Genomic DNA, 12,731 nt, shown 5'->3' on the forward strand with positions numbered 1-12,731 from the left:
TATCTATATGTTAACAGTGTCTGAGACCTCACACCCTTGGCATATTTTATCCCTGGAGCTGACCTGGGTGACCCCCTGATAAGCCCGAATAAACTGTTCGGCCGGCAATTAAGCAGGCACTCTGTGCCTTTAAGCCTGTGAAAATTTCCATCTAAATCACCTTGTGCTCACCCCACACTCCACCGTGTCAACTGATATATGCCTTTTATTTCTCTTTTAGATAATTACCAGATCAATACGCTGCTTAACTTTCTACGGAGTGAATGGGTCTCAGACAGCATTATGGGATAGCACTGCCGGGCAGCTACACAGTGAGTATAAAATGTAGGCAAGTGACACTGAGCCCAATCAAAACACTGCAACTATTCACCTCACAGAGACAGCACCGCTACACACACAGCACTAGAGAGGTTAGGATCTGTACAAGAGCAGGCAGAACAGATCAATCCAGCTCCGCTTAATCAGGAGAGAGAGAAGGCTATCGATTTATGTGTATCATTCAAATCTCAAAGTCATATGGAGGCTCCACCAGCGAGTGTATCTTTGAGACATATTGTATTGTAAGACTTGCACATGAATATGTTTAAACAATAAAATATAAGAAGATAAAGAAAATGAGCTATTGTAATGTACAAAAAATAACTAATAAATTAAAGAAATTAAATAACATAATGGGAGATAAAATATGAACATGCATTGTGTTGCCTTTTATCTTTTAAAAGAATGAGAACGTATCTAAGAAATATTCAGAAAGTGCTTAGTTACATTATATACATGACACAAAAGCCTATTACTCATCAGTGCACATAGGTGCTGGACTGAAATCACATTTCTATGATATGAGACTGGTCTAGACCAAGCGTTCAGAAATGCCAGTATGTCTTTCTGCCTGAATGATAGATACATCCAAAAGTATTATGCCTAGAGGATAAACAAACTATTGCAATCATGCAAATTAAGCATTTGAAATCACAAGGAATAAAAACCCACCGATGTTGAAGTCCCTTGGAAAATGGCACATTGTGTTTCCTACAAGGTGCATAGATACACAGTTATGTACTGTTTGAATTCTGTATTGCAAGACAGTGTTGACTGCGTTTGATCTATTCATCTGTCTCTAATCCTTGTCTTCAAGGATTCTAAATATGAAATATGAACCAGTAGCTTTATAAATCTCCACTCTCCCAAAATCCAGTGACATGAATCCTTCCTGAAATACAGCATTATGAATGATAATGGCATTTCAACTTTGAAACCATCTTGACATTTAAATTTTTTTTTTTATGTTTGTTCCCTCTCCCTGAATGCCACAGCAATGTGCCAGGATTGAAGCAGTTAACATAGGCTGCACGGAAGCCCCTGCTCAAGTCATGTGTGGGAGGTAATAATATTTTGGTCTAATGGGTTTAAGCCAGTGAATTAAAAATTAGCTCAGTATAAAGCTTGCTCAAATAGAGACCAAACGGGAGAAAATAATGAACTGCAAATAAATAATTGAAGGCGGCATTGTTGTTTTTCAAATTGCTCACTTGGGGTTAGTCATGTCTGTTCCTTGTTTGCTGCAAAGGCTGTGTTTACCGTTGTATAAACACCAACACAAAATGCAATCTAGCGAAGCTAAGGGCAACCAGCTTCCCTGAAAGTGTGAAAGCCAGAAAGAGGGAAACAATTTATATGGAATGTTATAGTGGTCATGATTTCAACAAGTTTGCTGAATTTTGACCCCTTGGAAATGTGTCAGAATACCGCACAGCTATATTGAGGTGGTCCACCTGAGCCCTTTGGTAAAATCCTGTTACAGTAATATGAGTGAGCTTTCACACCCCTGAGCATACATGTCACACACACAGGCAGACAGAGAGATATATGTCCAGCAGTCTCCTGTACGTTTGCTCTTTTAACCCTGAGTGGGATCCACATACTCTGGGTTGGTGTAGGAGAAGCCCAGGAATTCATCTTGGTCCAGGTTCATGATAAACAGCTTGTCGGTGGGAGTGAGCTCCACGGCCATTTTAGTGAACTCCCGGTCAAAGTTGCAGGTATCTCGGCTGTTTCGCTAGAGAAAGAGAAAGGAAAGAGGTGTTAGTTGCATTTTCTCTAAACGTGGACGTGGACAGTGCTGCAGTAGTTATGTACTTCTTACATACAGTATATCTCTGAAGTCCTCAGATCTTAAAGGAATAGTTCGCCAAAAAATGAAAATGTTATGATTTACTCTCCGCCATGCCATTCCAAATTAATTTCTTTTTAATAATGCAATTACAATAACTGGGAACTGGAGCTTTCAAGCTTAAAAGATCCTGCTTACACCTGGTATTAAGATGCATTCTGTGTGATCCGATCACAAGTGGTCAGCCCTAAATACAGGTGTAAACGAGGTGCAAAACATTTTGTGATTGGATCACAAAAATCACATACTGAGGTAGTCAAAACACATGTGACTACATGTATAAATGGGGTCAAAGAGGACACAAATGCACCATAAATGAATCAAGGTGATCAATATCACTCGTGCACCCATGTTCCAAGTCTTCTGAAGCCATACAATAGCTTTGTGTGAGGAACAGACTGTAACTTACATTGTTATTCATGGGAAATCTTGAGATGCCATCTAGATCTTCTTGACACATTCATGAGAGCTCATGGTAGAAGTAGCGGTGTCTGGTGTGTTATCAAATCATTGTTTTGAGTCAGATCTTTTTAACAAATCTGTTGATCTGGTTAACAAAACTGGTCTGAATGATTCATTCATGAATCTTACTGACCCAGTGATATGGCTGCAGTGGTTATCAGCTCACTGGAGAGTTAGATTATCAGTGAACAGTGATTTTGGTCTCATCCAAATACAAAATTTCTGTATAGCCTTAAAAGACTTGGAATATAGCCAGTGTTGGGTGTTATGCATTACTAAGTAATTAATTACTGTAATTAAATTACATTTTCGTTGAAAAAAGTAGGGGATTACTCTTTTTTTTATTTTTATTTTTTTACTTTTTTCGGTAATTTAATTACAGTTACTTCTGATGTAATTGTGTTAAATACTGTATAGACGATAGAACAATTCTATATAAAACTAAAGTGAATTTAAAATCAAAATTTAATGTCTTAAATTTAATGTTAAAAATATGTTTTCTAATTAAATGCAGCCTCCTTAAATTCTTTGGCCAGTTCAAGAATAATTTATTTGATTTTATATGATTTATTTGAAGGAATTAAAAGAACAGTTTCATGTTTATCTTTGTATTTTTCATCTGGTCGAGGTTGATAAGGGTTTTAGAAAGTAATTAGTAGTAAGTAATGCAATTATTTTTCAGACAGAGTAATTAGTACAGCAATCTAATTACACTGTAGAAGATGTTATTAGTAGTTAGTAATTAATTACTTTTTTAGAGTAACTTACTCAATACTGAATATAAGTTGCACGGACTACTTTTACGCTACCTTCATGCTGCTATTGCATCATTTTAAAAGATTGAAATCTCCAGTATCCATTCATTACGTTTGCATGGAAAAGAGCAACCAATACATGAACAACAATTTCTCCTTTTTTGTAAGTAAGTAAGTCACACGGGTTTGGAACGAGTAAATAATGGCAGAAGTGTGAGTAAATAAGATAAATATCAATTTTGAGTGAACTATTCCCTTAAGAGATTTTGAAACTTTTAACTTCAAAATTATGCTGATCAAAAATAGACCCTCGGCAGAAACCCCAGCTTTGTAAAGGGCTGAAGAAGCATTGTGTGGAGCAGAAGAAGGGATCCAGCTTCAGGAGAAGAAACCATCACACACTAGCACTTTCAAAGATACCCAGGCCATTGATGAGCCTCATATCTCACTGCCACTCCTCATCCAGAGCTGCTGTAGGAGACACTTCGCCGGTGCACTGACACACTGTGCAGTACTTTTTCTTTTATGAGATGCTAAAGCGTAGGCACTGCTGCCCTTTCTCTTTCACTATATATCCCTCTGTCTCTCTCTGTGAGAGGAGTCTAAATGAAAGGGGCAGACGGTTTGTTAGGCCCACAGGCCTGTTCTTACTGGGAGAATTTCTCTCCGTTGTGCTACTGCTGCTGTGGCCTTGTGTGCCAGTGTGCCTGAGGGAAGAGCCAGCCTGGCTCACAGGACACACACACTCAAATACACTGAGTGGGAGGACAGAGAGAGAAAGAGATAGAGCAGAAAAAGCAAGGTGGGTCAGAGCAGTGTTATTAATGATAACAAAATAAAAACGTTTTTGTTAACTGAAATACTGAAAAACCACAGCGCAACAGTGCCCACCCACTTTTTCAGCTGCCCTGGTTCCGGAAGTATTTTTCTCATACATTTTTTTCCATAGGGATTTCATAAAATCCTTCATAAAAGAGTTCTAAGGCATGACACAAAACAACCTGCTCTGTGGTGAGAAGCAAAAAGTATTTGAAAATCAGACAAAAAGACAAAGGTACATTAACATCTTTAATGAGAGAATGAACTACAATCCCATGAAGCATTTTGAATGACGCAAATGAATAAAAATAAATAAATAAATAAATTAGAAACTATTCATTCAAAGTTATTAATTATAAGTATAGAATAAATTGATTTAAAATGTATTGCAAAATATTTGGATATACACAAATGTATCTGTATGCGTTTATAAATATGTATCAATCTCAGTGCGTCATGAAAGTAGGCGGTCCCTGCTGGGCTCTTTTGTGTGCTTTGTTTGCTGCCATTCTCTGATTGATAGATTTTATTTTTCCCTCACGGTTGTGTGTAGTGTAGTTCTTCACCAGGAATTTAGCTATTAAGCATAATTTGTTTTGGTAACACTTTACAATAAGGTTCCATTTGTTAACATTAGTTAACAACTATAGTTAACATGAACTGACAATGAACAATACTTATTATGCATTTATTCATCTTAGTTAATGTTACTTTCAACATATACTAATACATATTTAAAATCAAAAGTTTGAATTAGTTAACATTATTTAATGCACCATGAACTAACATGAATTAACAATGAACAATTGTATATTTATTAACTAACATTAACAAAGATTGATAAATGATGTAACAACTTTATTGTTAATTGTTTGCTCATGATACCTAATGTATTATTTAATGTTAACAAAAGGAACCTTATTGTAAAATGTTACCATTTTTTTAAAATGAAGTTGAAATAACAGACTGATGGCTTCAATAGAAGCATATACCATTGATTAACCATCTCGGAGATCACGGTAGGTCTGTCTTTAAAAGCTTAGAAGTTATCATTATAAATCAATAGGCCTAGAGAGAAAATGAATGGGATTTTTACTTTCAGGACCCAACTGTTGTGCTTTTTAGAAAAAACTGAAACTAAACCAAGATATATATTCATGACTCCAAAGCTTACTAAAATTAAAGAAAAAATGTCTACTAATTAAGATTTTAATACACAGTATATTGTAAAATTTGAAACCAATACAGCAAGCCCTTATTAACCATGAAAACGGCACTAGACAGCAGGGCCGTAATGCACCACAATATACATTGCGGGGGACATACCCCCACCCCCCAGATTGGTCAAATTGGCTTCCATTGTGTTTTTAGGTTTTGGCAAGGACATTGTCATTTATTTTTAATACAAAATTATTAGTAAATAATTTACAAGCAGTTTGAGCTTTTCTACCTATTTTCTTTATGACTTTAATTAATTCTGACTTTTGTACAGCATCTCCTAAGAGGTCTTCTTTCAAAAGAGACAAGGGTTCATGAGCTGCAACCATTTTATTTTGGGTATGTCCTTGTCAGGTCTGTGCTAAAAAAAAAAGCCACCAATTAAAGGAGCAGTTCACCTAAGAATTGAAAATTCTGTCATTAACTCACCCTAATGTTATTCAAAACCCATATGCTGTTTCTTTTTCTTGGAACATAAAAAATAGATATTTTAAGCAGCTCTATTCCATAGAATAACAGTATATAGTGAGCAGGAGCTGTCAAGAATAAAAAAGGACAAATAATATAAAGACAGCATTAAAATAGTTAGTATGACACCATATTCCAAGGCATTTTCTGGGGCAATACACAACTATGTGTTTTATGGACTACTTATATATTATTTTAATGATGATTTTTTGTTCTCTTTGTACCTTGACAGCAGTGGTATATGAACTTGTTGTATATGTTTTATATGGAAAAGAGCAGCGTTAGGATTCTTGAAGAATAGATTGTGTTAGGATTCCACTGGGGGAAAAGAAATGAGGGTGTATAACTTGAGGGGGAGTAAAAAGTATTTTATGTGCTAACCAGCTAACACAGTTATGTAATTTTACATGTACATCAATAATGAAAAGAAATTCAAATTATATTTGTCTTTTCTTTTGGGCAGCACTTAAAAGAAAGGCAAGTATTTTTAACAAATATTATTAATTATAAAATTCTGGGCCTTTATCACATTTAAAGCCTTTATTATAAGTTTACTGCATTCCGTACCTTTACTCTTTTAAAGAACCAAAGAGGACAATTATATTTGTGACCTCAACACCCCTTGCTAGACAGTGATAACTGTAGACAGCCTTGTGAAATGTAATGCCTTTTAACAATTTTAACAATTAGTGCTGCATGATATATCAATAATGCAAATTTACATATTGCGATATTCATATCATAAGGGCTTGCGATAATAAAAGTACTGTTTATGGCAACACAGATTGCTGAGAATAGACTGGGCACATGATTATCACTTGGTGTGTGCGTGCAGTGTGCATGGGAGCAGATCATGAGATATTCCCCATACATTTTCTTTATGCCATTTCAACATTGAAGGAATGTTCCGGGTTCAATACTTAATATTGATTACCACAAAAATTATTTTAGCTTACCCCTCATTTTCTTAAAAAAAAAAAGCAAAACTCTGGTTGACAGTGAGGCACTTACAATGGAAGTGAATGGGGGCCAATTTTTGAACATTAAAATACTCACTTTTTCAAAAGTATAGACACAAGACATAAACAATATGTGTGTAAACATGATTTTAGTGTGAAAAAAATCACTTTCTAACCTTTTCTGTGTAATGTTATAGCCAATTTTACAAATTCATTGCCATGACAATGTAATGTCAACAAATCCTAAAACAACTGTAAAAATAACAATGTAAACAACTTTACAGCTCAAATAATACATGAGTTTTAAGAGAATTAATGCAAGTGCTTTTATAAAATTATACGCTTCACATTTCTGCCTTTAAACCCTCCAGAAATTAATCACACTGTAACCTCGATTTTTGATTTTTTTTTTTTTTTTTTTAAGAAAAGGAGGGAGTCTAAATGAATTTTTGTGGTAATCAACATTATGTCACAAATGCTGTCGATTGATATTTGACGTTTTTGGGGGGCTCTCGCAGTGGGGCTGTGGAGAGAGAGGTATAGTTTAGAGTTGTATGTTTATTATAGGTGTATGTGTGTATGTATGTTTGTGTATGTATGTATGTATATATATATATATATATATATATATATATATATATATATATATATATATATATATATAATGCATGTATGTGTGTATATATATATATATATATATATATATATATATATATATATATATATATATATACACATTTATTTATTTATTATTTTATTCTCTGTAAATGTGTGTACTTATGAAAGACCACTGGGATGTTTGTTTGGGGTCGGGTGGGGTTCTTGATTGGGGAGGGGAAGTAGTGGGAGTTAATGTTGAATCATTATATATATGTTTTTCTTTGTTTTGAAAATTAAAATAAATGTTAATCACTACAAATGCTGTCGATTGAGCTTTACCTGAATATTGGAATATTCCTTTAACAGATTGGGCGATTAGAGTACATGAGTGTTGACACATTTTAGTAAGTTGTATTGTATCTTTCAACACACCCTCTGATGTTCATTAAAGAAAAAAAAACAAAACATTTTGATAAAATTTAGATGATTTGAAAGCTGAGACTATGTTTCTCCAAAAAGTACTTTAGACTCAAATGATGGTAGTGTGTCACATTTGTGGATATTCAGCTAATGGTAAAACAGTAAATATTATACGCAGTCTACACTATATGCAATTGGAAAACAAAAGACAACTATGATTGTGATCTCTAGGGATAGAAGTAATTTTTCCCTCCCAATAAACATAATTATATTTGGATAGTGGGAGTTCCAATGTTCCACGCATACCGATGACATCATCATACAGTAGGATTATCACATATTAAATATCGCATTATTTAACTATGTATCGCATATCAAATTTTTCCTCCATGTCATGCAGCCCTATTAAACATATTTACATTTTTTAAGTTCACACATTAACATCGGCTGTCCTAAAATACTAAAACTATGCAAGAAATATATTGAAAAACTAAACTGAAACTAAAAATCATAGAGTGAAAACGAAATAAAAATGAAAATAAAAAGGACTAATTGGAAATAAAAACTAAACAAAAAAAGATGGAAAAGATGGAGAGGGAGAGAGAAGGAAGCAGAGGGAGAGGGTATGGGAGTGGGGCTTCTCTGGGGCTAGACGTTGTTAATGCACTGCTTGGCAATGTAAATCCATAAAGGCAAAGGAGATGGTACCGTGGGGGGAGGGGCTGCACTCAATATGCTAAGCATCAGTGAAGCAAGAAGCTACAGCTACGCAAATACTTAGAATCTTACAAATACATAAACATCTACACAGGCGGAAAGCTGTAACCTATATGTTGTCCTGTAGAAATGGGTTTGACAGATGGTAGTGGGTTGTCATTTCAAATTATCCATGGGAAATTATTATTCTTGAGTAAACATCACTACATTACTGTAAGGCCAATGCTTAAGAAATCAACAGAACCACAGAGAATGCTTATGGAGGCACAATATATATGAGTTGTAACCTTCCTCACATCTTAATCATAGGCTATTGGATGTCTGCACATTTAATATGGCCAAAAATGTGGGGATCCAGTTAAGTTATTATTTCCACCTAAATAATTCAGCTTTCTGGTCAATGGTTGGCCTGAGGGAATTGTGAGAAGTGTGGAATACTTTTAAGGCATAGTGTTCTGCAATAAAGCATACATTCAGTGTGGTTTAAAGACAATAAACCAAGAATTGTAAGGCATTTTTTATGTCTGTTCAAAATGCAAATGTGTTCAAGACCATGAACATTGCAACTTATGGGATAGTTCACCCCAAATTGCAAATTCTTTCATCATTTAATCACTCTAATGTTGTTCCAACCCCATTGGACAGCCTCAGTCACCGTTCACTTTTATTGTATGGAAAAAATAAAATGCAATGAAAGTGAATGGTGAGGCAAACATATTGCCTAACATCATCTTTTGTGTTCTGCAGAAGAAAGTCATATGGGGTTGGAACAGCATAAGGGTGACTAAATGTTGACAGATTTTTTATTTTGGTGTGAACTATCCCTTTAAAATGACAAAGAACAGTGACAAGAGGCTTTCAAGTGAGTACGACAGAAAGAGGGATGCAGAGTAAGAAACATTTACAAACAACTAGGAGCACAGACGCAGAGAAGACACATGACTCCAAATATTGGTATGCAAATCACATCAAACAAGAGAAGAACTAAGAGAGAGAGAGGGAGTCCAGAGGAACATTTGAGATCTCCTGGTACACAGCACAAGTAAAGACAGGAAGAACAGCAAGGACAGGAGGAAGATGTATGATACAACAACAGAAGCACATTTCCTACCTTATGTCCATTAGCTGGTTCAAGCACACCACAGCACAGCGAAGCATACAGCGATGGCCACTAGAGTACCTGGGCTCTCAAGAGCCAAACAGCTCCAAGGAAAATGGCACTGGGTTTTGGCATGGAAACCGATTGAGGGTGAAAGCAGGTTTGGTTCTGAATTTTAATGCTACTTTTAATTTTGGTAATCAGCAAACATTATATTGAGGTTTAATTATTCTAGAGATGATTAAAGTGGCTCCAAAAAGTATTTGGACATTTATACCACACTTTAAAATATATTTGACTGTATTTGCATTATGTAACCAAATATCAAACCAATGGCTTGTATTTTAAAGAAATACAGCACAAACACACTTCAAGCAAGCCACTTCACAAAAAGAAGCTTGTTAGGTTGTGAAAAAAGATATAATGATAAATATAATATTGATATGTACAATACTTAAAGTGTTATTGTTCAATTTGAGGACGAGTAAAGTATTTAGACACTCTAGGTTTCAAACTTTGTGGAACATCAATACGTAATGTGATGAACTTCACCTGTGGTTACTCTGCTAGGACACCTGTGTGAACCTGAGGGAAACTGACTTCATGCACGAAAAACAACCCCGATACCAGTCGGTTATTATAAAGTCATTAAAAAAATTGAGAATTGCAGTTAGTTGTGAGAAATGCTCATCATTTGTTTGCATATGCTAGTTGATATTTTTAGTCAGTTTTATATTTTCTATGCAATGCAATGACATTGAAACATTTAAAGTGTTACTTAAGTGTCCAAAAGTGCCCAAATACTTTGGGGCCACTGTATATGTGTATAGTGTACAAGTATAGAAAGTACTTATAATAAGAACACTGTATTAAAAAAGAACAAAGTAAAGGTTATTGCAAGAAATCTGTCCACTGTTGCATGGATTCATAAACTGTATAAGACATAAAAGATCAACAAGAGATGCAATACATACTGTAGATAAGATTATGTCTGCCATGATCTTAAAGCTGCTAAACTTGGATATTAAAATAAGTCACTCATATATCCACATTTAGCTGTCTAATCTTTCTTTGCGTCTCATTTTCACTAAATTGGCAAATGGCCTTTCGGGGTTCGCTGGAATGAGTGTAGTGCTGGGTACCGGGTACCAGGAACTCAAAAATGGTGTAATAAACCGTTAATATCAGAATAGAACAGATCAAAGTGCTTGAAAATATCCAACAACATATTTGTCATTCTAAAGCGTTACTAAATGATAAATGACACTAATTAGAAATGAGTGATGGCTCAAAATGGCCTCAGTTGACAGGAATATCCATGCGAGCTTGCCATGCTGATGCAGGCCAGTGCCATTCTGTGTTCATTAGATACAGGTCTGTTTGACAAGATGAGATTAGCACAGGCACACTGAGCACTTCATTAATCATACACACACAGTATGATGCATGTGGAGGTATAAGATAGCGGTGGATAAGAGACACTTTAGCACATTAGCTGGACCAGCCTGACAAATAGTGATTTTTAGCGTGATCTGAGATGGGTCTGAGTTATGAGTCTGTTCCAAAACTTAGTGAGCTGCCTCACTGCCTCCTGCCTACTTAGCTGTCTTCTTTGGCAGCATCCTAACTAAAATGGAGCCTCATAAGAGACCAATTTGGAACCCTCTACATAGGCGGCAGCTCCGCACATCCTCATGTGCAGCACATGGAAGACATGACTTGCAACTGATTTCAATACAGGTGACACGAGAGGAACAATGTGATACTCTAATCTGCATAAATATACATAGTAAACACATTAGGGGTAAAACAGTCAGTTTTTTTGAAGTATTAAACTATTTTTCATCAATACTTTCCAGTATTGAATGGATAAGTATAATTATAATCAACATTTATCTCGCTGCGTCCGCCATCTCAAATTTATTTGATCTCCAAGCTCATCATGATGTATTCTGGAATTGTCTACCTGGGGAAGGATACATACGATGCTGCCTTAAAATTTGGCCAAAATGAGATATCTTAGGAGCCAGCATAATTAAGATACCTACCTTTTGAAACAGCCGTCGCCTCGGAAGCGTGCATATGATGCCTTAAAATGCTGCCTCCTGAGAACACTCACTAGGTTTTGGAACGGACCCTATGATACCATTGTTGTCAGATTTTACTGCACATTTGAAATATGTTCTTTGATCATAATCTTAACCCACCATTCTAGAGAGATTTTGGTCTTTTACCATTCAAGTAGATAGGAGCTGTACTTTCATGCTGTTTGTAATCATAGAAAATAGCTGCCACGGAGCGTTCCCAAGATGGCGGTTGAGTGGGCTGCCTGCCTTTAAAATAAACTTTGCCGAAGTGAACATTCTGCCAAACATCGTTTGTGCTCCATGGAAGAAATAAAGGCCATATGGGTTTGGAACAAATGAGGACAGAGTTTTCAATTTGTATGAACTATCACTTTTAGAATTTGAGTATGAGACATTTACAGATGTTCTGTACCACAGCAGAACCGATCTGAATATATGGCCCATGGTTTCATACGGATATATAGCAGAGATGGGTTCTAGATGCATGCTTTACAAAAAGCCCCAAAAGGGAACGAGAATAAAAAGCCCTTGGGAGGGAAAGAGGAGAGACATCCCCGCTCTGTTTTTTTTTTTAATCCAAGGTGCTCATTTTGCCAGGCTTTAATTCCAGTCGTGATTCTGTAATTTCGAGCGATACTAAGGCACAGAGCTTTCTATAAAGGAGCGGATTAGTGGCAAGCTGATGTCAGCGTGAGAACAGCGGTATCAAATGCTGACCTGTTTTCAGCTGATAAGCCGCACACACTTCGTGCTAACTGACTCATTTAATTTGAGGCTGCTACATTCAGAATTAATTAACAATCTTGTGTAGAGCGCCAGACTCAACTGTATATATCGCAGATATGAAAAAACAACAAAGTTTGAAAGATCACCGAGACAGAACGAACGAAATCTCAAAACCCTACAGTGGTTTTCACAGCAGTACTGCTAGCAAGGATTTGGCGGGAAAAATAACAA

At 35.8% G+C, this 12,731-nt stretch overlaps 1 protein-coding gene across 1 annotated transcript in view; it reads right to left on the reverse strand.

Annotated features, from left to right (window-relative positions):
• Window positions 1–686: 686 nt before the first annotated feature.
• Window positions 687–12,731, reverse strand: part of LOC127451031 (protein kinase C beta type-like) — a 203,671-nt gene continuing 191,626 nt past the window's right edge. Inside the window, exon 17 of the mRNA XM_051715510.1 lies at window positions 687–2,056. Within this exon, the coding sequence (XP_051571470.1) occupies window positions 1,898–2,056 (159 nt within the window). The 3' untranslated portion in view covers window positions 687–1,897. The remainder of the gene's footprint in view (window positions 2,057–12,731) is intronic.

The sequence above is a fragment of the Myxocyprinus asiaticus genome, chromosome 13 (assembly GCF_019703515.2).
Source record: "Myxocyprinus asiaticus isolate MX2 ecotype Aquarium Trade chromosome 13, UBuf_Myxa_2, whole genome shotgun sequence".
Classification (NCBI taxonomy): Eukaryota; Metazoa; Chordata; class Actinopteri; order Cypriniformes; family Catostomidae; genus Myxocyprinus; species Myxocyprinus asiaticus.